A 27,930-nucleotide genomic window follows, 5' to 3' on the forward strand; every position below is an offset into this window, starting at 1 on the left:
TCATGTTGTGTGTGCTCTTGCTTTTGTTTTTATTATTTTATTGTTTTTGTTTTTATTATTTTATTATAAAAAAATATTTAAATTTAAAAGTAATGAAAAATATTATTTTAATAGAATAGAGAAAAAATAAAGAGTCTGTTGGGGAGAAATAAATAAAAAAGTGATTCCTAAGATAAGGAATGAATTTTTTAATAATATTTTAAGATAAAATTTAGATAAACCGGTGGGAATGCTCTAAGATAAGAGAGGAGATATGAGAAAGAAATAATAATTAATTGATTAATTAATAATAGTAATAAAAGTGATTTTAAATTATATTTTAAAAAATATATTTAGTTAATATATTTTATTCAAATTCTGATTTAAAAGCGAACTTAAATTTTAAGAAGTAAACAAACGCTACCAGGTAGGCTCGCTATAATTTGCCGTAAATTAAAATTGTAGCTAAAGGGTTTTAGGAGAGGAGGGTTTGAGGCGCCATGACTCTGTTTATAAACGGTTGAAGGACTCTGGTTCATCCATTCGCAGCTCCTAACTCAACTCTTGTTGCCCTAGACTAGACTGCAATATCAAAACTGATCAACCGCCATTATTATAACTTCTCCGAATTGACAGAGAAATGAGGAAGAAGGTGGACGAACGCATCCGAACTCTCATCGAAAACGGCGTCAAAACCAGACACCGCTCCATGTTCTTCATTATCGGCGACAAATCTCGTGATCAGGTTCTTTCCATTCTCTCTATCTATCTATCTACATATATATATATATATATATATAACTCTCTGTGTGTGTGTGTGTAAAGTGTAGTTTGTATCTCTCAATGGTAACTGGTTTTGATTTGTATAGATTGTGAATCTTCACTACATGCTTACTAAAGCTGTTGTCAAGTCAAGGCCAAGTGTTCTATGGTGCTACAAGGACAAACTTGAACTTAGCAGGTAAATGTTTAGCTCATTCTTTCACCAGTGACTCACACAAAATTTATGCTTTTCTTCAGCTCTTGCATAATAAGTAAAATCAAACTAGTTTTCTAGAATTTTATGTTTTTTTGTTTTACGAGATTGCAAATCATTGTAAACTTGGAAATAGTCTTTCTCATTTGAATTTTTAGTTGGTAACTTAGTTTTATGGAAAAACAAGTAATTGAACTCACACCAATATTGGCATAGCCCAGGTGTTAGCCAAGATGCCCTTGGTTAATTTGGACCTCCTTTTCTTCTGTTATTGTTATTGTAATGCTATTTTGCAGCAGCACAGGTCGTGTTTGTTTTGGTGGACTTGATTAGATCGGATTAGCATTCTTAACTGTTAGTCCTATGATTATCAATTTCCTTGGATTGTGTATTCTATCCAATGTTTGAATTGACACAAGATTACAAGAAGGGATAAACAAACAACTATCAATTTGGCAATTTAATTAATTAGTTTGAACCAATGTTATTAAAGGAATGCCTAGGGGTGAGCCTAGGCCCATGGCTCATCGAGGTGTAGTCAATGCGCTTCAAAACATCTCAGGCCAAGCGATGTGAAACAGGCCTTATGAAGGCACATGAAGCATGCATTTTGGGCTTAGGCTCAAGGCGCATGACATGTGCGTTTTTTTTTTTAAATGTTTATTTCTTACAATTACTACTATTGATTTCACTTAATCTTATCGTTTTTTTGTTTGTTTACATGCTGCGACAAGGGATTAAATCCTTAAATATACATTGCAATATAAAAAAGATGTTGTCATAGAGCTTTCTCTTTGACTACACTAACATTTGTCGTTTTTCTTCTTCATCCCCTCAATCTCTTTCTTCTTCTCCTTCTCCTTCTCTATGCTTATTTTGTAAGGCACTTCGATCTCGTCTCTATTTTAAAATGTTTATGGGTTAGATGATTGAGTTTATGTGTAACCTTGAATTATTTGGCTATGATAAAATATTGGTGTTTGTTGGTATTTATGTTTTAAGATATTTAATATTGCATTACTTGTGTTGAACCTTCAATTGTTTTCTTATATTAAATTATCTATTTTTTGTTGTCAACACGAGCCTCGTTTCGATGAAGCTTGCACCTTGCCTTGCGCCTAGCACTTAGGCCCTAGTAAACCTTGGCACTTCAATGCACTTATCGCCTTTAGTAACACTGGTCCAAACCTCTCCTTAGTCCTCCATTTTGTATACCACCCCTGCTCTTGGGATTCAATAGTCCCCCATATGGGGATGGACTATTTGTCCGGACTCTAATTTTCTTAGCCAAACATCAGATTATGTATTTTGTTCGATTATTAATCCAATCTCAAGGCTATGTTTGCCCAAACAACATGGTCTATATGTATACTAAACAAACACATGCATTTTAGAGTAAGCAAAACATGCTAAATGAAATGTACCTGCAGGATGCTGAAAATATTACTTTTTCATAAAAATACACACAAATGCATATACATACAGTTTTATAAGAATTGTTCGCTAGAGCTTATCACTGAAGAATGGGTGATTACCTAAGATATTTAATCTATCCTTTTCATTATAGTTTATTTGATTTATCATATCATTATTGATCAGCCTGTCTGTGTTAGATTTATATGATCCAATAGGAGAGACCTATAGAGAGTTCAAATAAACAGTTTGCTTTGTCGCTATTACGTTCACTTTCAGCTCAATTCTTTGGTGTGATTTTTTCCTTATTTTTCTCTTGTTTCAATTTGTATTATTGGACAAATTTCCACCAAGACAGTCAATTATCAATTCAATAAATTATTTTTTGCAGTCACAAGAAAAAACGTGCGAAACAAGTCAAAAAGTTAATGCAGAGGGGACTATTAGATCCTGAGAAGGTTGATCCTTTTTCACTTTTTGTTGAAACTGGAGGAATTACATACTGCCTGTACAAAGATTCAGAAAGAGTTCTCGGAAATACTTTTGGCATGTGTATACTACAGGTAGATCACCATTTATCTATCATCATTGAATTGATTTGTGTTGCATGATCTTCTCCAGTCATGTGAAAAGTCTCTATTTCCTAGTGCTTATTCTAATTTTCCTTTTGGTTATGTTTTTAGGATTTTGAGGCTTTGACACCAAATCTCCTTGCAAGAACGATTGAAACAGTGGAGGGGGGTGGATTAATTATACTGCTACTTCGTTCTTTATCCTCACTCACAAGTCTGTGCACCATGGTTATGGTAAAAATCATAGTTCATAATTGTCTTACAGCTTTTTTATTTTTACCTATTATCCTAGCAGTTACAAAATTGTGGGACCTCATTTCCACAATTAGTTTTTGTTCTTTTTTTTTTTAACCTTCTCCCTTCAATTAATTTTGTGATCTTACATTTGATATGATTATCAACACATGTTTTTGTTGGAGCAAAAAAAAAGTATCCCTTATATTATATTTAGATATGTAAAATTTTCTTTTGTTCTATATCTCATGCATTGTGGCACAATGAATATTGTGTGCAAGGTTTTTAATAATGGCGGCGGTTACCGTAACAGTAACAGTAACAGTAGCGTTGACGCGGTTGCGGGGTGTAATGGCTATATCGTAACGGTGACGGCCATCGCAACCATGAATTTTTTAATTCTTCACACAACTTTAGGAAAACATACCAATGGGCATGTTTTTATTTCAGAATCATTAGTGAGGTTCATCTTGATTTTTAGTATTTTTGTTTAGTTTTAAAATATGATATATATACTAATTTTTATATTAGTTTTAAGTCGTTATGGAGAATTTTCACTTGTTCTAACTTAGGCTGTGCCAATATAAGATGTTGGGCCCATATCTATTGCATAATTATTTGTTCAAGGGAGCAGATGTGAGATGGTTGTTGTTTCTGTATTTTTTTTTTCCCTAATGTTTTAAGTTCTTAAACCATTATTTTTATTTTTTAATGCTCATAAAAGGCGTACTAATTACAGGATGTTCATGAGAGGTTTCGTACAGAATCCCATTCTGAGGCTACTGGACGTTTTAATGAACGTTTCTTACTGTCGATTGCTTCATGTAAAGCATGTGTAGTTATGGATGATGAACTAAATATTCTACCGATTTCTTCTCATATGAAGTCAATTAAACCATTTTCAGTCAATGAGGTAACCTTTCCAATTTTGTAAATGTTGATTTATTTGAGAACAATAATTCTTTTGATGTGCAGTTGTTTTCACATGTTGTCTGCCACTGCCAGTGGCACCTTGAGTGCAAAATTTGCCATGTGAACTTGCTTCCCAAGTGAAAATTTCTGTTGGGAGGGAGGGTTATGGTTCATTATGTTTTAATTTGAAATTGATAGTTATTTCAAATGATTGAATAGTACCGTAATGCTTAATATTGAAATATTCAATCTAGCCAAATCTTCAATTCTTTTTTTTCCTGTTGATAATTTAAGGACTCTGAGGGTCTCTCGGAAGCGGAGCGTGATCTGAAGAATCTGAAAGAGCAACTAAATGATGATTTTCCTGTTGGTCCTTTAATTAGAAAGTGTTGCACATTGGACCAGGTATGGATTCTTTGTATCCTTTTCACTGTACGAGGACTTCTTGTCCTCCAAACTTTCTTCTTTAATAAATTTTGTTGTTGATCTTCAAAAAAAAAAAAAAAAAAAAAAAAAATTCTTTGTTCAACTTTATGAAATTCAAAATTCTCTTTCATGTGGTTGAACAATTGTTGGTAGCTCAGCTCGTTGTTTAAAATATTTGGATAGGGAAAAGCTGTCATTACATTTCTTGATGCAATTTTGGATAAGACACTTCGTAGCACAGTTGCTTTGCTTGCTAGTCGTGGCCGTGGCAAGTCAGCTGCACTAGGTCTAGCAATTTCTGGAGCTATTGCTGCAGGGTACGTGCTGGAACTATATTAATCACTTTAGTCTTGTGTCATGTCCCTTGTTCCTACTTCTTTTTGTTTACATATTGACCATTGCTAACTTTTGATACTAAAATCATCGGTATAGGTATTCAAATATCTTTGTAACTGCACCCAGCCCCGAGAACTTGAAAACTTTGTTCGAGTTTGTATGCAAGGGATTTAATGCACTTGAATATAAGGTATGCATGTTTTGTGTCCCTTCTGTCTGAGTAATGAAATGCTTTGTAGTATTGCATTGCCAAATTATATTGTTACCGTTTAACAGGCTTTAATGAAGCCCTTCTAGGGCATGGGGGATTCCATTCATAGTTTTGGTAGCGTTTGGTAGAGTTTTGTAAATGTGATTTGAGAGTATGAGTTGTATTTTGAGTTTGTGTATTGTGGAATTATGATTTGAGTGTAAAAAATTTGTTTGGTTATGGTTTTTAAATAGAGTATTGAAATGTGTTTTGAAGATGTATTTTGAATTAAGTTTTGAAAATTTGATGTGACATGTGAAATAAGAAAATTTGTTTGGCGATGTGTTTTGGAAATAGTTTTCAAAACTTAATTCAATCAATAATTTATAATCAAACACACAACTCATATATCAATATCCGTATTTTTTATCAATAGTAATAACCAAACTATTTTTAAAATACTGAAATTAAAAATTGATTTTTTTTTTCAATTAATTTTTTTTCAGTAATTTTTTTTGAATAATTTTTTTTTCATTTTAAAATAAATCTATGTCAATTATTTTGTGTCAATTAAATTTTCTATCAATTCATTTTTTACGCCTGTACAATATGTTTTATATATTTTTTAAAAATTTTGTTAAAGTCAACAAATTTTGAGAATACATATTAATAAAAATTAACATAAATACACTAAGTGTAATATTTTAAAATACAAATCATAACGTAAACCTTACAAAACATTATCAATTTTTTTTTCTCATTTATTACACGCTATTAATTTAGTAATTTAGTATACGGATGTAATATTATTAAAAAATTATTAATATTATAAAAAAATAATAGATAAGAAATAAAAAGTAAGAATAAAAAATAAAAAACAACCTGAACCTTCTGAACCTTAGCTTCAAATAGTCGAAGAGCAGGAAGTCAGACCGGGACAACCAGGAGGTCAACCGGCCGGTCATCCCATCTCACACCTCCCACTCAGTTTCCTATTAGATAGTCGAAGCTTCCATGTCTGATGTTTGATACAGAGAAGAAATATGAGGTTCACGCGAAATTTTCAGATACGATGGAGAAAGACATGGAAGCTTTTCAGATCAAAAGAGAAAGAAAGACGAGGGTCACGGAAAATTTTCAAAGACGATGGAGAAGGAAGGGGAAGCTTTTCAGAGCAAAAGAGGAAGAAGACAGACACGTTGAAAGCGGAGAAATGAACTATGAGATGCCAAACGGATTTTCAAACCATAATCTGAATTAACACGAGGAATCATATTTTGAGTGTCCTATCCAAACGTCAAGCGGGAATTCACCTGTTGAAAGTTAATTTGAAAATACAACCAAACACAGCATTTGTTTTTCTGTTACAATTTCTTCAGCCAAGTTGTTTTGGCATATTATTGATCATGCCCTCATTATAAATTGACTTTTTATTTTGTCATTTAATGCATGTTAATTAGTTAAAAATGCTCTTAGTCTGAACCTACTGAACTTTTGTATTTTGGGATTTGTTTGATACTTAAGTTACTGTCAGTTTTGTGAATCGTAATGATTAAGTTGTCAACTGTGGTATTAGTGATCCATGATCCATCTCTCTTACTCTCTAACACATGCACACATACAGAGAATCACTTGTGCTTGGGAATTTTGGTCCAGGAACTTAACATTAGAAATGGTTGTGTTCTATAATTATGCATGATTTGCATCTTCCTTTTTTGAAACAAGTTCTGAACCATGACATACTACTGCAACTTTTGTTTGCAGGAACACTTAGACTACGATGTGGTGAAAAGTACCAATCCAGAGTTCAAGAAGTCAACTGTGCGAATCAATATTTATAAGCAACACAGACAAACAATTCAGGTTTATTATGAATTGTGGATCAATATTCACACAATATGCTTGTACATCATGCCATAAGATTCTGGAATGTCTTGCATCAAAAATTTGCAACAGAAACAAAATTGAAATAATGATTTCTGTTAAAGGGGTAGTTCTTGTCATATTTCCTTCATCTTTGGCAATGTGCAAACACAGGCTGACAACTGTCTGTGTGAGGACACATTGAGAGAAATGTCGGGGAAAGGGTAAGGCAATATTACCTTGGCTACATGGTAAGAGCATCTCCAATGGAGCTGTCAAACAACCTGCCAAAGCTATAATTTGCAAGAGTGACAAAAAAAGGGTCTCCAATGACCTGTTATTCTTTTTGCCAAAGATAGCAGAGACCATTTATGTTCTCAAATTTGGCAGGAGGTTTGGCATTTGCCAGTCATGTCACATCATCAAAGATTAACAGATTTTTGGCTCCATATCAGTTGAAAAAATAGAATTCGTTCACCTAGAAAAATAGAATTTGTTCACTAAATTTTTTAAACAACTTGGCAATTGCCAATTTCTTTTCTTTTTTTTTTTTGAAACAAAATTCACCATTAACCCAAAAAAAACAAAAAGCATAATCAGGTTAAAAACAACAACAATCAAGCAATTTCAAACAAATTTCAAACAATCTCAACAAATCTCAAACAATTTGAAGCAAATCTTAGGTAATCTAAATAAATTTGAAGCAAATTCTAAACAATAAATACCTAGATTTCAAGATGCTTGATGGATTTCAGATGATTTCAACACTCTGATGCTTTAGCTTGATCTTCTTCGTTTTCATCTTCGTGCTTAGGGTTTGACTTGGGGTTTTGGGTTTCTTCATCTTCGATTTAGGGTTTTTTTTAATTTGATTTAGGGGATAGAGTGATTAAGAGGAAGAGAGACAACATGGTGGTAAGAGAGAAAGATTGAGGGAGGGGAGGGGGGGGGAGAGGGAGAGAGAGAGAGAGAGAGATAGTGTTGGTTGTTCTGGGTTGTTCTACCTTTGAAGCTCAAAAAAGCAGAATGAATTTATTTCCAATGGGTTTTATCTCCTACAGGTGGAGAGTTTGGTATGAAGGTTCTAGAATGGAGAGAGAGAGAGAGAGAGAGAGTAATTTTTTTTTTTTTCAAATAAGAGTAATTTTTTTTTCAATTTTTTTTTTATATTTGTCTAGTAGAATATAAATATTTAATCTTTTTAGAATTTTTTTTTAAAATGGTCATAAAAGACAAAAAATAAACACCTACAAACTTGGAGGGAAAGTTGGTTGAGATTTGCCAAAATAGCATGTGTACCATTAGAGCACCATTGCTATAATTTGGCAAATTACCACTATTCATTGCCAAATTATAGCAATAGCAAAATTTATCAAAAAAAAAAAAAAAAAATAGCAATAGCAATGGTATTATGGCAAATATCGTTGGAGATGCTCTAACACGTGGTTTAACTCTAGTTTTGACCTTAGACATAACATAGCAGATTTGAGAAAAAAGATCTCATTGGCGATCCAAATATTTGGGAGAAGTCTTCATTTTGGGTATTTGTCTTTTGATGGTCACTCTGTTCATTGCATTTCATTATGAAGGCATATTATTTTAATTGAAATATTAGTACTTTCTTCGAAAGTGTAATTTCTGTATGAATGAAATATGTTGCCCTATTGGGGTTCAGATTGATTATTCATTATTTCAAATGCCATACCTACTAAAAAATTTCCCTATTGGCTTGGGCAGGTTTATGAACAGTTTAGATAGTCTTCTCATAAGTGGTTAACTGCTTACATATATACTGATGTATTTCTTCTATGTTCTGGCAGTATATACAGCCTCATGAACATGAAAAACTGTCCCAAGTTGAACTTTTGGTTGTTGATGAAGCAGCAGCCATTCCATTGCCAGTTGTGAAGTCCTTGCTTGGCCCGTATCTGGTCTTCCTTTCATCTACTGTTAATGGGTAGGATGTGTGAATTTTCCATTAAAGCACTTCTCCATTTATCTTATTGGAAACCAGTCCTCAATGAATCCTCCCTTTATTTTCCGAAATTTTTGGTTGTTGCTGCTAATCACATAAGGATGCTTGATGTGGTTTCTAGTTCTGGAGGTTAATCCTGATTATTCCAACCTACTGAATTGCTCCCCCTTTTTTTCCAAACGTAAAGCTATGAAGGTACTGGTCGGTCTTTATCATTAAAACTTTTGCAGCAATTGGAGGAGCAGAGTCAGATGTCAACCAAAAGTGTGGAGGGCTCCCTCTCTGGTATTTCTATGTTTCACTTGTACCTTTTAGTTCTATGAATCAATATTATACTTGCATAACTTCTTTGAGGTTCTATTCTAAGCTGGGGACTGCTATTTGTCAACATTTTGTGTCGATTATCATTTTATGACAGTTTATAAGTCATCAAACATCATTGCATGTGCCTATGCCCCGATTGTCTGACAATCAGTTTTGGGCTCGATTAACCTTTTTGGACCAAATGCCATAGCCGGATTTCAGCTCTCAAGATGCATGAAGCTTCCACGATACTGCCTATTTTGTATGTATGCGGTACAGACTAATAAAATTAAAGATTAGATATTTGGAAATTAATATGGATTGCACGGAGTTCGAACTCACATCCCAAATAGATGAAGTATTACCATTCCAAGATCTTTGTTCAGATATTGTTTCTGCCTACGGAATCTTATTTTGTCCTGCTGCCCCTTCTAAGATTTGCAGCTTCCGCAATCATATTATACTCTTTTCAGGCTTAGTTGTTTTAGTTATTTATTTAGGGTAAATTACACTTACCTCCCATGAGGTTTGGAGAAAATACAGTAAGCCCAGTTTTGACATAATTACATTGATCTCCCTTTTAGTAAGTTTAAATGGACTGGACCTAATGTAGATGATGTGAAAATACAAAAATAAATAGTGTAAAATATACATTTTCGTGTAAAAGAGACGAAAACATCATTTTTCCATCCATATAACTAACAAATTATTGATGAAAAGGGGCCAAGTGTTATGTGAATTAAAATCTCAAGGGAGCTCAATGTAATTATGCCAAAACTGTAGAGATTATTGTATTTTCACCAAACCTTAAGGGAGGTTTGTGTAATTTACCCTTATTATTATTATTATTATTCAAGGATAAAATGAGTTTAGCTTGCCAAGAGACCTGCATGTTTCCATTTTAAAGCGAAACCTTTGCCAGACTCTATTCCATTGAGCATGTATGCGACAAAGGACTCTTTTTCTAGAGTGGAACATCTAACAACATGGCTTTACATACGAAGAAATATAATATTAGCCCTTTCTTTTTTGGCTGATGGAGAGATCATATTGTTTGAGGCATTTAATTTATTTATTTATTTTTTTTTAGGTTTTGTTTTTCATTATTTCTTGGGGGTTTTGAGAAAGCTTCAATCAGTAGAATTTCATGCTTACCAGCCATGCTTTATAACCTATGAAACATGAAGACTTCATTTTAGTCTCTGTACGACAGGTGTTGGACATAGACACTCCTCAGACACGCTAGGATATGTGTCAAACAATATTTATTATTATTTGTTTGGAGGACACATCAGGGACACTACTAGGACACATGTCATGGCTAGACACACCCTAGACACATTTGTAATAATAAAAGTTTTTAATTGGAGTCAAATTGTAATGTTAAAAGGTTCCAATCAATTAAAATTGGAAAATCATAAATACTTGGTTTATTCAAACAAAAATCTAGCAGAAGAAAGAAAGAAAGAAACTGTCACCGAAGAAGCCTTGCTAAAAAATAACCTCTTTATGCCTCAATGGTTGAGATTTTGATGTAGATTGTAGTTAAGATTTCATATGGATTTTTCTTTGTTTAATATAGGCTGTACTTTGATAGTGATTTGATTGGTGTTATGTTGCATTTTTTAGTCTTTTAATACAATCTTCATATGTGTGACATATAAAAAATATATACTTCTTGCCGTATACCTGTTGTATCCATATACTGATTTTTTTAAAATTACCATGTCCCATGCCCGTATCTGTGTCCGTGTCCGTTTCCATGTTTTTTAGTTCATAACATAGTTTTTTTGGTTCTTGTGGATGAACGACATTCATTTGCATTCTAGGTTCAATTATTTGGGAACTTTGCTCATATCTTAATTCCTCAAATGTAGGTCGCCTTTTCAAGAAGATAGAATTGAGTGAATCTATCAGATATGCATCTGGAGATCCAATTGAATCCTGGCTTCATTCTTTGCTTTGTTTGGATGTTACAAATTTCATTCCTAATATCAACAGGTTAGAATTTTGTTATTTGAAACATATGGGAGATGAAATTGTCTTGTTCATCTTTGTTAATGACCTCTATCTTGTTCAATTAGGTTACCTTCACCTAGTGAGTGTGATCTCTACTATGTTAATCGGGATACACTTTTCTCCTATCACAAAGATAGCGAGTTATTTTTGCAGGTAACCTATTTTCTTTGTTGGTTATCTGTTTTCTATTATGAGATGTGATTGATGCTTATATATTCCAATACTTGCAGCGTATGATGGCCCTGTATGTTGCTTCACACTACAAAAATTCTCCAAATGATCTACAATTAATGGCGGATGCTCCAGCGCATCACTTATTTGTGTTACTTGGTATATTACTTGTTATGTTTGCTATCCATTAATGCTTGTCTATCTCCCTTAATGCCTGATGTATTTATTGAACTCTATGCAGGTCCTGTTGATGAGTCCAAAAATCACCTCCCTGATATTCTCTGTGTCATCCAGGTTTGTTTCTTTTTTATGTGACACACACACCAGTATTTACACTATTTATGCTTTTAACTTGAAGTCGGATGGCTCTATTTCTCAATCTTTCTGACTTGCTCCTACGGAACCAAGTTCGAAAAGATTGAAAAAAATCAATCATTCACAACCACTGATGAAGGATTCCTCGAAAGTTAAGGATTGGTAATCTTTTTTAGAAATTGAATGACTTTGGTCTTATTATACATTCGTGAGGAAGGTAATCAAAAAAGAAAGAAGACGAGTTCTTTGTTTTATCACTTAGGAGTAGTGTGAGATGAAAGTCTCATGCACGGTTTTGAATGAGAGAAACAAGTGAGGAGATGTCTGCAACTCTTTTCTGTTACTGCAAACATTATTCTATTGTGACTTCTTTGACATGACATGAATATCCATTTCCCCCCTTTTATACATCCTTTTGGTGCAATGTTTTCTCCTCTTTAACCAGACTTCCATATCAATCAAATACTATTGTTGCTAGAGTTCTATCCTCTTCATAATAAACTATAACGTGGAACATTTGCTAAGCATAATAGTTTAGAAAAATAAGTATGTTCTTGAAGGAAATAGGCTGTAACATATTAAAAGACACCTGCTTGCAAGGGAATTGGCACTAAATTAAGAAGTTAATTTGCAACTGATCCATACATGTTTTAGTTTTTGTAATGTATGTTCTACATGCCTTTAGGGAAGCAGAGCCTATGGTTTTCTGCAGTTCTTGACATTGGCATGGTGTCAAACTGTTGGTTGAGGAATAAGGTATTGGGTGTTGTTTGTTGTGTAAATTCATATCAGCAATGAAGTATCTCTGGATGTGAAGTCAAATAAAGATGGAATTATAGGCGAACTGTTGTAACATATGAAAAAGCTTGTACGACATGTGTCCCATAATGGCAGACATGTGGAGGTCTGTACCCTGTAGTGCTACGTCACTACCCTGTGTCATATCGAGGGCTGGACAAATTGGGGCGAGGTGGGAAGAGGTTAATTTTGTAACTTTAGGAATGATGGTATTAATATATATGAGAGATGATACGGTATATTATGGATAATGTTTAATGAATGATGAGATGAGAGTTAAGGATGTAAAATAAGAAATAAAGAAGTTAAAATGAATGGTAAGTGTAATATTTTAGTGTTTTAGTCTTATTATATTTAAAATTTAAAATTATATAATATATATTATATACATATAAATATGTTTAATAAATATAATAATAGTTGGAGTGGGGTAGAATGGGGGAGGGGTGGGGAAAATTGCCATTCCTGTGAGCGGGGGTAGTTACACTTGCTACCTATTTGCATTCAATTGGTATTCTGTGATTCTACTGTTTGAACATGTGCCTGCATCTTTGTTTCTTTATGTTTCTCTTCCTCTATCTCAATCTCTCTCCCTTATTCATCCCAGACTCAACTAACTTTAGAAGAAAGGAAAACTTAATTTGTTAGAACTTAATTTTTCTCTATTGTGTACCTATTTATCTGGAATTAGAATACAAGCTAGCTATGTAGCCTTGATCACTAGCAAAAAAAGCTCATGAAAACTAGGGCATAGTAGCAAGTATGAGGCCGATCCTCTCTAGTTGTTAAATCCGCAACATTCTCTTGTAGCTATGTGATGTGGATGGGCAAGCCCAATTTAGGACCAAAAGGATTGACAGGTCTGAATGATTACCTTGGCTTCATTTCCTTGGTGCTTATATTTCAGTTATTTGCTGTTGGAATAAGTTGTCACTTGTCAGTTTTGTGGTGATCATAACTTTGCAATACTGTCAAAAAGGCTGAGGGGAGTGTCGGAGGAGACCATTTCTTTGACTTAAAGAGCTTTTGTGGAGGGGTGTTAGATTTTTAGATGTTTTGTTGGTTGCAAATGAGGTGGTTGAGGAATTCCAGGGGGCTAAATAAGGAGGGCGTGATTTTCAAAGTTGACTTTGTGAAAGTGTATGATCATGTTGAGTGGCAATTTTTGGATTTTGTAATGTGTTGGAAGGGTTTTGGTGAAAGATGGAGGAAATGGATTCATGGGTGTCTATCGTCATGTAATGTATCGGTCATTGTTAATGGTAAAAAATCGTAGGTGTAATGCATTCTACTTGTATCTTAGTTAATAGTCAAAGTAATTATCTGTATAGTACCTGAACTATATTTTCTGCCATCAAATTTACAGGTCTGCCTTGAAGGGCAGATTTCTCGTAGATCTGCCATGAAAAGTTTGAGTGATGGTCATCAGCCCTTTGGAGACCAAATACCATGGAAATTCTGTGAACAGTTTCAGGATACAGTTTTTCCAACTCTTTCTGGTGCTCGCATTGTGCGCATTGCTACTCATCCAAGTGCAATGAGGGTAATTTTTTTATCCGTATTAAGTTGACTTGTTAACCAAGATTTTTCGTCAAGACTTCTGAACTTTATTTCTTTTGTGATTTTTTTTATTTTTTTTTTATTTTTATTTTTTTATTTTTAATTTCAGCTTGGATATGGTTCAACTGCAGTGGAACTTTTGACAAGGTAAGCACATATTTGTTAGGCTGCTTTTCTCTTGGTTTTAAAGGATGACTGATTCTTTTTTTGTGATCCTTTCTTTTTGTTAGATAGTATTTTCATCTAGTATCTTACCAATTACCAGAAATTGTACTCACATTTTGTTGTTCCCACTCAATAAGTAAGTCCCCACTGCTTAGCATCATTGACCTTTATTAGAATGTGCAAGTACTGAAGAAAACATGGACTTATTCCACGAAACATGGAAAAATTGAAAAAAGTGAACAGTTTTAATATTTTTTTTTGGGTCTCTAAACTCTTTTCAAAGTTGTGTTGACATTACTTTCCAGGAAAGCCAGTGTAAATAACTGGTTTTTTTTGTTTTTTTTGTTTTGGGTGTGTGTGTTGGTAAATTCTGATGGTAATCAATGCAATAATACCTAAAAACTTAGTGGCAGTGTGTCGACCTCTTTGCATGTCATTGTTACATGCTTACAGACTTGGCTTTTCAAGTTGAAGGTCTAACAATGTAAGCATTTTACTCTGTAGTTTTATCTATGTGAATTGCAAACTGAAGCTCAGAGACTCAATAAGTGGGTTCCTCTTTTGAGTAATCAATGACAAGCATGATCAGTTGTGGTGGGAACCATGTCTTGTGTCTATATAGTGTTTATGGTGGGAACAAATTTTTTTTTTTTTTTTTTTATTTGTAAAATAATTTTATTAAATACCCCCAAAAGTGGTGGCACACTCTAGTACACATGGCGCATACAAAACAAAACAAAACAAAACAAAAAACAAAAACAAAAACAAAAACAAAAACAAAAACTATACTTCTACTATAATCTGCCATATGTCTACGATGCTGTACAACTCCCCCAAAAAGGTGAGAGAAAAAGATTTTTTTTGACAAGTTAAAAGAAGGAAAAGAAAAGATACTAAGAAGTTGATAGGGAATTGGGGAATTTTCCTTGGAAACACGTTATGAACACTGAAGCCCGTTCAAGGTAGGTTACTTTAGGTGGTTGGTAGTTCATGTGAAGATTTTTACCATTGAAAATTGATTAAAAAATGAAAATTCCTCCCTCATTAGTGTTTGTCTGTGCAAGGAAGTGGCGATGTGGTGGATCATTTTCTTTTTCACTGTACAGTGGCAAGGGAGATGTGGAGCCTATTATTGTCCTTGTTTGAAGTGTCTTGGCTCTTCTGTCTTGCCTGGATCTGTAATGGAGTTATTTAAAAAAAAAATTGGTGGTCATTTCTTTTGGAATCTACATTTTCCTTAGGGATGCCGATAATTAGTCATTTGTTGGTTTTATAGGCTCAGATTTGGACAATTGTGATCCATACTAGGTATTTTTGTGAACACATGCTTCTGTTTGAAATGCATGTGCTTTATTATGCTCTTTGATTTTTATTTTTTCGTTGCTAAGGGTTGCTGGCAAGATTATTAAAGTAATGTATGAAATGATGTGTTGGGGACTTTCCATAAATGTGACTATTAACTAGTTATGAACGTTGCATAGGTGTCTTGCAAATTATGCTTTATTGTAGAAGTTCTTGTGATTATTGGACCAGATTTTTTTTAATTTTTTTTTAAATGTGAGTCACCAGGTTTTGGAAGAATTCATTTCCAGTCAGTACGTATGGATTCAGGACCCACATATCTGTTCTTGAAGAGCTGCTAATGTTTTACTAGAACCAATGAATGTGCAATCTGTGTGGTGGTTTCTCTTATAGAGAATGACATACTGAATAATAGGGAAGTGGAAGGCTAGAGAGAGTCAATTTTGGGGGTGTGACTATGAAATTGTTAGCTTTAATTATGATACCTCTACTAATCACAAAATCTTGCAATGGTGTTAAGCTAAGAAGCATGAATATGGACATAGGACACAAATACAACACGATACAAACATACTGACACAACATTTTTCACAAAAATAAGGACACGACATGGCATGAGCACGACAAGAAGTTTATATATTTATATATGTACACATGTAACATAACAACTATTTCTTCGATTAGTAAGGACACGACATGGCGTGAACATGACAAGTTAATATATATTTACATATGTATAGGTGGCCAAATAGCCAATAGGTTGATGCCACGTGTCTTAGGGGATCACGTGGGAATATTCGTTTCCCTAGATGCCAGGCCTCGGTGGGTATGTGCTTCCCTTGGCACTTCCCCTTTGGTACCACCTAAGTCCCTTAGTAGGACCTCATTTGGTAGGACCTTGCTCAGCAAGACCTTACTTAGGAAATGTAGCCTTGTATCAGCCAAACTGGCAACCACTTCATCGAACCCCTACTCTTAGCCACCAAGCCACAAGCTCCCTAACATCTCGGTTAAGGGTCATAGCGCAGCCTTGTATCAGCTGGACTATGCTGCGCACCAAGCCTTAGGGACGTCCTGGGTCCTGCCATCTCGACCGGGGTAGGCTCCTTTAGCTTGGGTATTATATTTATGGGAAGGAGACTCCTTGCTTTTAGATCTCACTTTTTCCATCTTCACAGAAGTCATGGTTTTGACTTGTTCACGGTATTTTGGTACCCTGAGCCTGCTATAAGCTTTAAGGGGACTCTACCCTCAGGGGGCACCTCGGGGATTTGTCTTACTTCAAGGGCTTTACTCACCTTAGAGGGTTTCACCTCGGCTGGTCTCACCTCAACTAGTTGTGCTTTGGTAAATCCTACCTCAATTGGTCCCATCTCGCCTTTTGAGGGCATCTTGATGAGTTTACTCTACTAGTTTTGTTTTGGGGCTACTTTCCTTGCCTCGACTAGCTCACTAAAGGCCTTACGGTTTCCGTGGTGGTTCTCATATTGGTCAGTTCACGGACTATTAGCGGTTTACTTTTGATCCATTTCTGTTAGAATTTTTCCCATATGTCATTTTTCAAAAGTGTTCATCCCGCCAAGGCAATTCTGGTGGTATATTCAAATTTTAGATTTGACCCTTTCTGCATAGTTAAATATTCATTTGAAAGTTGTATTCATCCATAGTTTTTATATATATATATATATATATTCTTTGTTTTTTTTTTTTTTTTACCGATATCTGATATTTCAGTCAGTTATTTTTGTTTGGCATTTTGAAATAGTGTTTCTCTTACTCTTTCCATTACCAACATATTGCAATATTTTCCAATATTTAAAATCATGTTTGGCAATAACTTCTGGCAGGCACAGGCTAGATCATGCAATTATGGAAAAGAATATGTAAAACTAGTGAGTAAAATTTAAAATACTATTATCTAATATTTGTCTTGGGGCTGAGAAATGACTTAATAGCAATCAGTATCTTTACAGATGATATAGAAACTGTGGGATCAGGCTTATTCTTTACTGCTGATAGCGATGTGATGCTGATCTAGCTTATCATTTACTGTCAAGTACTTTTGGTTTTCATGTATGGCAATTTTACTTGGTTGGTTGCTATTCCTTTTTCCCCATTGTAAGTAAGATAAGTTTGTACAAAAGGAGTGCCAAGGGAAAGTGGATATATGAAACATAAGTTCATATGGTTTTTTCACTGTGGCTTATGTTTTTAGACTTTAACATGTAGGAATCTTTACGAATATAAGAATTGCAGAATTTTTTCTGCAGGTACTTTGAAGGACAGTTGACTCCTATTTCTGAAGTAGATGTTGAAAATGCTTCTGAGTCTCCAAATGTTAGAGTTACAGAGGCAGCAGAAAAGGTTCATTCTCAAAATTCATTGTGTTTATTTGTATCTGGATGAATGAAGCTTGAATCATATTATTATGTGCATATTTTTTCTTCCATTGTTAATAAAGTTGTCATTTTTAGCACTGTAGAATAGATCCGGCTACTCTAGCTCCCCTTGTGCTTAACCCATGAAAAGATTGTTAAGGCTTGTTCATTATTCTAGAGAATCTGATCTCGAACTTAAATTCGCTTGCGTGTTAGGATGAGCTAAGTATGATGAGTAGCGTGCTCAGCTCAGCTCAGTTTAGCAAGGGGTTTCTTGTTACCATCTAGATTGCAAGGGGCCTTTGATATGTCTATTTTTAACCTTCAGTATATATGCCTCATCACAGCGGTAAGTACCTGTCATAATATTGGTCCTATTGGGAGATGAGTGGTTAATTTTAATGTAGCTTGTCCTTGGTCTTTATCCTTTCCTTTGCTGTTAAAAGTTCTAACTTTGATAAAGTTCATAAAATATATGTTGTGCCTGTCAGTAATAATGGGTGAAACATGGTGTGCTTTTCCAGAATGTCTTTTATTTGTTTCCATGATGAGGTTTTCTAACTAAAGCTAATAAAAAATTATCAGTGGAGCTCAAGCAATATTAGTAAGCAAATCTTCACACTGCCTAAATTTTCAGCTTAGCTTGAGCATCACCCTAGGCTTCTGAGCCACACTCATACAGTACATACTTGTATTGATTTGGCATTTATACGCATCATCATTGATAATTGGGACTATTTTCCTCACTTTCATTAAGGTTTGCCTAAAGTACACTTGATTAGTGTTTTAAAAAGCTTGAGGCACATTGAGGCGCTAAGGTCTTCTTGAGCTTAAGCACGAGGTGCAAGGTGAGGCACGCCACCAAAGCGAGGCACATATTGTAGAAGATAAGCAAATATTTCTGGAATTTCAAAAATCATAGACCAACATTCAATATTTCAAAAATAATTTACTTTACCCATCATTTATTGACGTGATTCATTTCTTTTTTTAGATAAGGAACTCACATCATATGGCAACTTAGTATTTTTAATTTTAAACTGGGATCAAATTGCTTGATAGCTTCAATAATTGGCACAAAGCTGTCATAATTCACTACATTGAAAGTAATCTTAAAATCATATTACCATCTTACAATCCCAAAACCTTTGCTCAATGACTAGTTTTTTTTTTTTTTTTTTTTTTTTTTAATTTGAATTTTGGGGCTCAAAGCATTTCTTTGCATTTTATATTAAAGGGGTAGTAATTCCCTATGGCTACACACAAAGAATAAGGCAAGAGCAAATCTTTAAATGAAGCGCATGAGGCGTGTGCCTGAACCTAAGGCTCGAGCCTCATATGCGCCTTTTCTACAGCGCCTCGCCTCAAGCTGTCCAAGGCGCCTTAGGTGCGCCTCACTCTTCAGCGCGCGCTTAGGCACGCCTTTTAAAACACTTCACTTGATACAACTGTAGTATGAGAATTATAGTGATGTTCCTTGCCAGAGTTTGCAGTGAGATGGTCAGTAATGGAGGGTCTATTTACCTTGTTACCATTGCTTCTAATATAGGTTTTTCAAGGGCAAGAGTTTAGCGTTGGTTATTGTATGTCTTTTTGAGTGTTTGGCTTAGTCTTCTTTTGGAATTATTAGGGTTGTATAAAATACTGCCTAATCCGTGCTGATCCGCATAGGTTGAGAGGGTGGGCCACGCGGTTTGGCATGTTTTTTTTTCCTTCTATTTTTTGCTGATTGGTTTGACCAAATTTATCAACACCTCATTTGACTGACCCAACCTGCCTACCGCTACTAACATGTAACGTACACCACCCCATTCACAAGTCTCTAACCCTAAGTCAAACAAACACACATCAGTACTCTCTTCCTCTTTCTAGAGACTTCCGTAACCCTTTCTACGCTCTGCTACCCCCATCCGCATCTCCATCTCTCTAATACTTCCTTGTGCTACTGCCCTCCTTTTCCACCTCTAGGCACCAAAGCCCCAATGTCGATCATGGCAATGCGGCTGCCGGCCTCCATCCGGTTCACAAAGTCATATTCACGAAGCCCCAATGACCACCTTGTTGTGGCCACCAGCATCCCTACACCTTGTGGAGTCACTGTGCTGCGGCTGCCAGTGTGCCTACACCTCACGGAGTTACCTTCATCAACCTCAATGGTAGCTAGGTCGCATAAGGTACTTTCTCTCAGATCTCATTGCATCTGTCTCTGAAACTCTCAGGTCTCCCTCACTAAAGCCCCCATTTTCAACAAACTTGCAAGGTCCCCTCCCGCCTTTGCTCCCTTATTGAAAGCCTTCTCTGCACACATCTGAAAATTCTTATCCTCTTACCTTACATGGAATCAGGTACGGTTGTCGAGTGTGGGTGCGTATTTAGAGGTTGGATCTATCAAACCTTTAATTTAAGAGTATGTGGACTTGACAAAAATAGTTCATATTTTTTAATATATTATGTGAGATAAAATAGTTTTTATGTAACATATAGTGCCAAAAAGGTATTGTATTAATTTTATAGGAATTATACAATAATATATATAATGACTGTGGTAAATACCAATATATAAGAACTGTTTGATGGAAATTATTGGACACATATCCCACACCCTCATACTATATCCCTCACCAGCTGGTAAATACCAATATATAAGAAATGTTTGATGGAAATTATCGGACACATATCCCACACCCTTGTACTATCTCCCTCACCTGCTACTACCCCTCAATTCCCTCACCAAAGTCCCCACCCTCAACTCTAGCAAAATCCCTCTCCCTATGAGATTTGCACTGTGTTTTAATTTTTCTTTAATGTTTAGAAAATTTTCATTACTTTGTTGCATTTTTTTTTCCTTTTCAAATTCTGAAATCTTTGTTGCATTTTTTTTTTCTTTTTCAAATTCTGAAATCTTGTGAATGTGTGGGCCAATAAGTGTCTATTGTCTATTGGATTATAGCTTGAAGGCCCAAGTTGAAAGTAAAATGTGGTAAATTTAACAACTAAAGGCCCAACTTGAAATTTAGATTTTAACCCGTCTAGCTGTCCAACTTGCTGAGTTGAAACTGCCATAAAAAGCCAATTGACTTACCAGTTTAGAGGTTTCACGATTTGGTGGTGGGTGGGAAACTTCCCAATCCACCATTGGCGGTTGGGCTGAAAAAAACTCCACATGCTCACTGCAGACCCGCTCACACCCCTAGGCATCAACTTATAAGATTTTTTTTTGTTGAGATTTTTGCCTTCAGTCTACTTTTTGAAAAATTATATCATTTTTTTTGAACTTTTTAGGTCTGTATAGATTTGATGACATTGAAAATTAAAGAGATTTTAAAAAAAATTGTAAAAAAATCATTAAGAAAAATACAACTCAAGTTTTGTCAAAAAAACCTATGAATGTTGGCTTATTTTGTCTTTACTATTTTATTTTATTTTTAGGATTGTCTAGTCTAGATGGACCTAAAGAGTAATGAAAAAAGTTCACTAAAGAAAAGACAACAATAAGCCCTAAAAATAGCCTATTATAGGTTGGTTTGCCTTCCCTCTGGCTCTTTTCTTTATTAAATTTATGTAAATTTATTGACTTACTTATCAGGTCAACTCATTGACTGGGTTAATCATGCGATCCCTGCCATCATCCCTAGGTTGCAAATTTCATCACTTTGAATGGCCACAAAGTGCTGTGACCACCATGAATAGCAATAGCTGCGGATCATTTCCTCCCAATTCCTCATCAGCATACCCCATGACTAACATTATGCCAAGAAATCATTGTGACCATCTCCTCCAACTTTTACCTTAAAACTGTAATACTAATATGTAATGCAGTTGTGGCATGGTAAGTAAAATCAAAGGTTGACAGAAACAGCTGAATTGCTAATCTGTGTGTGTAGTTGGACAATCTGAGGAAACAAATTCATATATTTAGACAAATTTTAATGAATAAACCTGACTGGACTTTGAAATGGGCTAAATTAATGGTAGTTGAGTGTAGTTGAACAATTTGCAGGTTGATTGCTTTTCCTGTCCCAGTAGGATTAGTGATGACAAGATGTAATGGTGCTAGTAGTGGTTGTGTTGTGGGCAGTGAGTTGCAGAGGTGGTGATTAGCCACAGGCTTAGCTTAATGAAAGTGATGAACTTTGAGCTAGGTTTAGTAATTCAGCATTGTGTGTGTGTGTGAGAGAGAGAGAGAGAGAGAGAGGGAGGGAGGGAGGGAGGGGAAGTACCTATAAGAACAAAGAAAGAGAATAAATTGTTACCATTTCATTTTTCACTTCTTTCTCTTCTAGGAAACTAACATAACAGTGTCCATTTTCTTCTTACCTCTTTCTATTTTCTTATCATTTCTACTTTATCAGATATTCTAGTAAGTTTAAGATATTTTTTTCTCAATTTATTTATAAATAAAATGGGAAATAGAGATAACTTTTGTTTGATACTCCTAGCACGTGTTGTAACTTGTAACGACTTATTGTTTTGGCATGTTTCATTGTGTTTTGGTGTGCTTTGGTGAAAATTCTGAAATTTTGGTTTTCTACTGATGTTTCACATCTGCTTCCTAGGAAACTGATAGGTTTTTGGTCAATTTGATGGAAATGTAAATAAATAAATAAATTGTTCTCTGCTCTGCACTGCTTTCTTAATCGAAATGATTATCATTCTGTTTTGTTCATCAAATGGTAGCGATGAATATGGTGGTGGTAGTGGTGATGCTGATGGTGTGAACTGTTTAGGGCTTGTTTGGTTTGTTTTTGGGAGAGTTGTTTTTGAAAAAAATTTGGGAGAGTTGTTTTAGAAATTTTTTTGGTTTGTTTGGTTGTATATTTTGAAAGTAGTTTTGGAGTTTGGGAGTTTGGGATGATTTGATATTTTGTTGTAATTGAGTAGATGTGTGTGAGATAAAAAGTGATTGAGAAGGAGAGAGGAGAGAGAAAAAGTGATTGATTGATGTGTAAGAGAGAGAAAGTGATTTTGGAAATTTTTTGACAAAAATTTCAAACCAAACAATTTTTTGGAAATTTTTTTCTAAAACTCATCTCTAAAACTCAAACCAAACATACCCTTAGGGCATGTTTGTTTGGGTGGATATGAGTTTGGGATTGGACTAATAGTCCAATAAAATTATTAATCTGATGTTTGGTTAAGCAATTAAAGTACGGATTAATTATTTTAAACTTGACTATTAGTTAAGATAGGATACATAATCCAATGAATTCGTAGTCCTAGGACTATTAGTCATAGGAATGCTAATCCAGTCCGTCCAAACAAACATGGCCTTAGTGTCTAGATAAAGGGGTTTGGCTGATGGTACTTGATTTTAGGGATTTTTAGAAAGAGATGGGAGGGAAGTGGAATGATTGTTTTGATAGGTAGTTGCGCTGGGTTAGACAGAGAGACAGAAAAGGGTGGAGGAAGAAAAGAACAGACAGAGGAATATGAGACAGTAACATATACTTGGCCCAGCTTTTATTTGATTTACTTACTGAAGGGTACAACTGTCATTTTAATTCAAAATATTTTACTTATTTCAAATGAAAGGCTATTTTCTGCTTTTATGAACCTCTCAAAGTGTCAAATCAGGTATTTAAAAAGATTTAAGACAGCTGCAAATTTTATCCGCTCAAGTGATGGTGTACTAGCAGAAGGGTGTTATTGAAACCGAAGGAAGTTGGTCTAACTTATCATACGATAAAATTAGCTACTGTATTTTATACAAAATAAGGGTGCCCGTGGTCATTTGCCCTCAATTTTTTGATCTGATTGTCTTCTACATTTTTTGCTGATTGATAGGTTATTTCTTTTACTGCAAAACTCGAGGGGTATCTGTTTAGTTGTTTTGCTGTATCTGTCAATTTCAGTTTTATGCCTTCATGCTACTTCATCAGGAGAAATGTGTGCTCTACACTCTTTGGTGACTGGAGTTCTTTTTCCCCCTTCTTGTCAGGTTTCCTTGTTAGAAGAAAATATTAAACCAAGGACAGACCTTCCACCTCTGCTTGTTCATCTTCACGAACAGCAGTCTGAAAAGCTTCATTACATTGGTGTCTCATTTGGGCTTACCCAGGACCTTTTCCGTTTTTGGAGGAAACTCAAATTTGCTCCATTCTACATTAGCCAGATTCCAGTTAAGATATTTAATATTATTTCTCCTTGGGACGATTAATTAGTAATTTAGTATCCTGACATTTCTTTCCATGAACCAGAATGCTGTGACCGGTGAGCATACATGCATGGTTCTAAAACCATTGAACAATGACGATGTTGAATCCAGTGGTTTAGACCAATGGGGCTTCTTTGGTCCTTTTTACCAGGGTGGGTTCATTATATTACACACCATGTTGCTCTGTTTTTTTATTTTTTATTTTAAAACCGGATGATTTTAGTTTGTAGATTGATTTTTTCTAGACCATCCTCAGATTTCAGGCAGAGATTTATTGGACTATTGCAATATTCTTTCCGTGATATGGAGTACAAGCTTGCCATGAGGTTAGATTTTGAAATGTGAACTTCTTCTGGTAATGTCTTTGTTTTCAGTATGCTTATGCTACATATAATCTTTCAGTGTCTTGGATCCAAAGATCAACTTTGCAGAGCTGGAGCCTGCATTGTCCACCACTTCAAATGGATTGTTGAAGTCGCTTAATGAAATTATGACACCTCATGACATGAAACGACTTGAAGCTTACACAAACAATCTTGCTGATTTTCGTTTGGTAAAATCTTTACGTGATGCTTAACGTTGCTTCTTTTGTGTATTGGGCTGTTTTTTTTTTTGTTTTTTTGTTTTGTTTTGTTTTTTGTTTTTTTGTTTATCTAGGGGTGGACATGGTTTGGTATGGTTTGGTTTATTTTGGTTTGTTGGAATATCAGGAACCGAACTGATCTCAATGGTTCCAGAAATTTTGGAACCAAACCAAACCATCTAAATTGTGGAATTGAATCAAACCGCACCTATTAAAAGCAGTTCAGTTTCGGTTTGTAACCACGATTCCAATACTGCACAACTAATTCATATTCAATGTTTGATAAGCTTGTCTCCATCTTCACCTCATTTCTTCTTTCTTTCTTCCTTTTTTTAAATCCATTTGTCTCTCTTGAAGAGTAGGTTCTTGGTGGTCTTGTATAGTTGGTTTCGGGAGAGTGGCTCCAGATTTATTTTCTTTCGTGGACTTTATAGATTTTTTATTTGTTTAGGTAGTTTGGTGGTGGATGTATTAGTTTGCATCGTCTTGATGCTCTTCTTTTACTAAATTTTACCTTTACTTTAAAAAAAATTTGTTTTTATTGTGTGTAAATTGTGTTGCATTTTACAGATTTTGGATCTCGTAGCAAACCTTTCACTTCAATATTTTCGGGAGAAAATTCCGGTCACACTGTCATATACCCAGGCGTCTGTCTTACTCTGCATTGGTTTGCAGCATCATCATGACATCTCTTACATTGAGGTTTGGTTCTTGACCTGTTCAACTAATGGTTCATTAAACAATATTCCAGATCCAAACAAGTTAGTCTGAAGCAAAATTGCAAACTTGTGGCGGTTTTTTGCAAATAGACTATTGTCACCCAATGATTTTTGTTTTCATTTAACAGACTTTACTAGGCTAAAGTTTTGGTGCTTAGATTATACAGGACTCACTGAATATCTTCATTCCGAAGGACAATGGATAAGAGAAGTGCTAGGTCAATTCCATAAAGCAGGCAGTCTGTAGATATATCGTATTTTAGTTTTCAATCTGTGTAGGATCTCTTAGGTGATCGTAAATTTTTACCATGCACAGGACAAATTACATTCTGTTTAAGGATATCCATGTTTGGGATCTGAGGCTTCAATGAGGATGTTCCACGCTGAAATGTATTTGACGTGTGGGAAACTAAGGGAAGACAGAAAATACGAAGTCAAAAGTCATGAAATTAATCATTTGAATCATGTCCTCTTTATCTGTTGTTTGCAGGGAGCGATGAAGTTGGAAAGGCAGCAGATATTGTCACTGTTCATTAAAGTTATGAAGAAGTTCTATAAATACCTATATGATATTGCAGCCAAGGAGATTGATTCAGTCCAATCTCGACTGAGAGAAGTAAGTGAAGTAGAATGTTTGTTACGAGTGTAAATACTGCTTTTGATCTTCAGTCTAGTCTTTTTTACTAGTACTTTATGGGAGCTAAGAAAAGCAAACCAAATGGGGCATCATCAATATGAACATCCAAAGAAAAACCTAAAGTCATTTATTCAAATCATTGAAGCTCTCACATTGAATTTGGAAGAGACATTAGAATGATGCTCTGTTTCAAGTTCCATGCAACTCTTTGTTATTACCTTCTAAACTTCATACTGTATTTGCCCCAGCGTTTTGGGTCTGCAAATCGTGGTTTTTTTTGTTTTTTGTGACAAGTGAAAATGTGCTTGCTGCTCTTAACCATAATCTGAAGGGTTTTTCTACAATTTTACCATCACTCTTCCAAGCATGGTGTGCTGCGGCCATGTCTCAATTGCTGGTTGCTACATTTTGCTGCACTTAAGTTATACTTTACCTCCATTGGAATCAGATTTGATGAACTTTCTTGTCACCTGATAGCAAGAACCTGGTCTATTCTATTTATGCTAATTGTAACAAATATTGTAGTCTCATGTTCTCTGTAGAGATGTGCTTGAAAACTTTAAAAATGACTATTTAACATTGCATTCTTTTAGTGTGTACCATGGGAAGCTTAGCATATATAGGTGTTGTAGCGTAACTAGAAACGGGACGTTTTTAAAAATCTGTCAATGAGTTTGGTGACGTTTTTCTGTGACGAATTTTTTTAGATGTCGCTAGAAACTAACAATTAGTGATTTTTTTTTTTTAATATAAAAACGTTGCTAATTATCACAGAACCTATTGGACAAATAAGCCCACTTGTTGAGACTTGCACGTAAGGCCTCCTAATTTCTTTTGAACACATACAAATCTTAAAAATAGGGAACAGCTTTGATGGTTTTTGAGTGAGTAAAAAATGTCCTAGGATAAAAAGGACGGAGAATATAAATGGAGCCAAAAAAGTCATAAATGACAATTACGTTGCAGCACAATCGCCAAAATGAAAAGCAAACTGAAGTAGACAGGGTGGTCCCCTTTCTGAAACAGATGAAAGGGTGATGCCTATGATGCAATTCCATTGTTTTGTGTATCCTTTGTTTTTCCTTATTTGTCTTTGAAATGTAAGATCCCAGTCTAGCAGGAGCTTTATGCACTGGGTACAAAATGTTTCTCACCATTCGTTTTCAATTTGTTTTCAGATTGTGATGGAACCTCATGCTGTTTCTGTGGATGAGGATCTCAATGAAGCAGCACAGCAAGTTGAGGTATGCTCACCTTCTCTTTCATTTCTGAAAGAATTCAGGTGTATTGACTTGATCGGTTTGTTTGTTAGGAGGGGATGAAAGCCAAGATGGATGGTATGTTAAACCCAGAGTTACTCCAACAGTATGCCATTGCGGACAGAGAAGCTGATTTTGAGAAGGCACTGCAAAATGGTGGTGGGAAGATAGCCTCGGGTGGTCTGATTAGTGTGAAATCCAGTAAAAAAAAGGCGGAAAAGCATGGGAAACAGAAAGAGGGCCATAATAGTGGGAAGAAAAGAGACAAGGAAGATGGTGGTAGTTCCAAATCAAATAAGAAGAGGAAATCATGAAATTACATTTAGTCGATGGAGTCAGACCTATTAGATGATTAACTGTTTGCTTTTTTGCTTACGAAGGAGGCTGAAAAGCGTAATTTTAAGGTGCTTATATATTTGGTTTCCCCACCTGATTATATATATTGGATTATAATTATGATTCGTCAGTTTAGCATATAGGGTGTGATACACAATTTTGGCATTGGCACGGCATGGTTGTTTTTTATTTTTATTTTTACATTAACATAATTAATTTTCATCTTAAAATTTTCTATGCCAAGGATTTTCTTTTTGTGAATGTGCTTAAAATTGTATCCTCTACTTCTTTGATGACTTACTGTTATTGGCTTTACAGACCTTCCATTTCATCTAACAAATTGGAGGTTGATCTC

At 35.0% G+C, this 27,930-nt stretch overlaps 1 protein-coding gene across 1 annotated transcript; it reads left to right on the plus strand.

Annotated features, from left to right (window-relative positions):
* The first annotated feature begins 404 nt into the window (after positions 1-404).
* LOC114321767 (GNAT acetyltransferase (DUF699)) lies at positions 405-27,836 on the plus strand. The gene is made up of 26 exons (XM_082887016.1): positions 405-724; positions 849-940; positions 2,760-2,931; positions 3,052-3,174; positions 3,914-4,087; positions 4,381-4,491; positions 4,696-4,829; positions 4,945-5,038; positions 6,803-6,901; positions 8,722-8,858; positions 9,064-9,161; positions 11,057-11,180; positions 11,264-11,351; positions 11,429-11,528; positions 11,611-11,663; positions 13,849-14,025; positions 14,152-14,189; positions 17,780-17,873; positions 23,826-24,005; positions 24,085-24,193; positions 24,298-24,367; positions 24,444-24,594; positions 25,195-25,326; positions 25,834-25,959; positions 27,159-27,224; positions 27,293-27,836. The coding sequence occupies exons 1-26, from the start codon at positions 620-622 to the stop codon at positions 27,551-27,553; spliced, it is 3,108 nt and encodes a 1,035-aa protein (XP_082743142.1). The 5' UTR covers positions 405-619; the 3' UTR covers positions 27,554-27,836.
* Positions 27,837-27,930: the final 94 nt, after the last annotated feature.

The sequence above is a fragment of the Camellia sinensis genome, chromosome 1, assembly GCF_055761805.1.
Source record: "Camellia sinensis isolate YWXY chromosome 1, ASM5576180v1, whole genome shotgun sequence".
NCBI classification, from domain to species: Eukaryota; Viridiplantae; Streptophyta; class Magnoliopsida; order Ericales; family Theaceae; genus Camellia; species Camellia sinensis.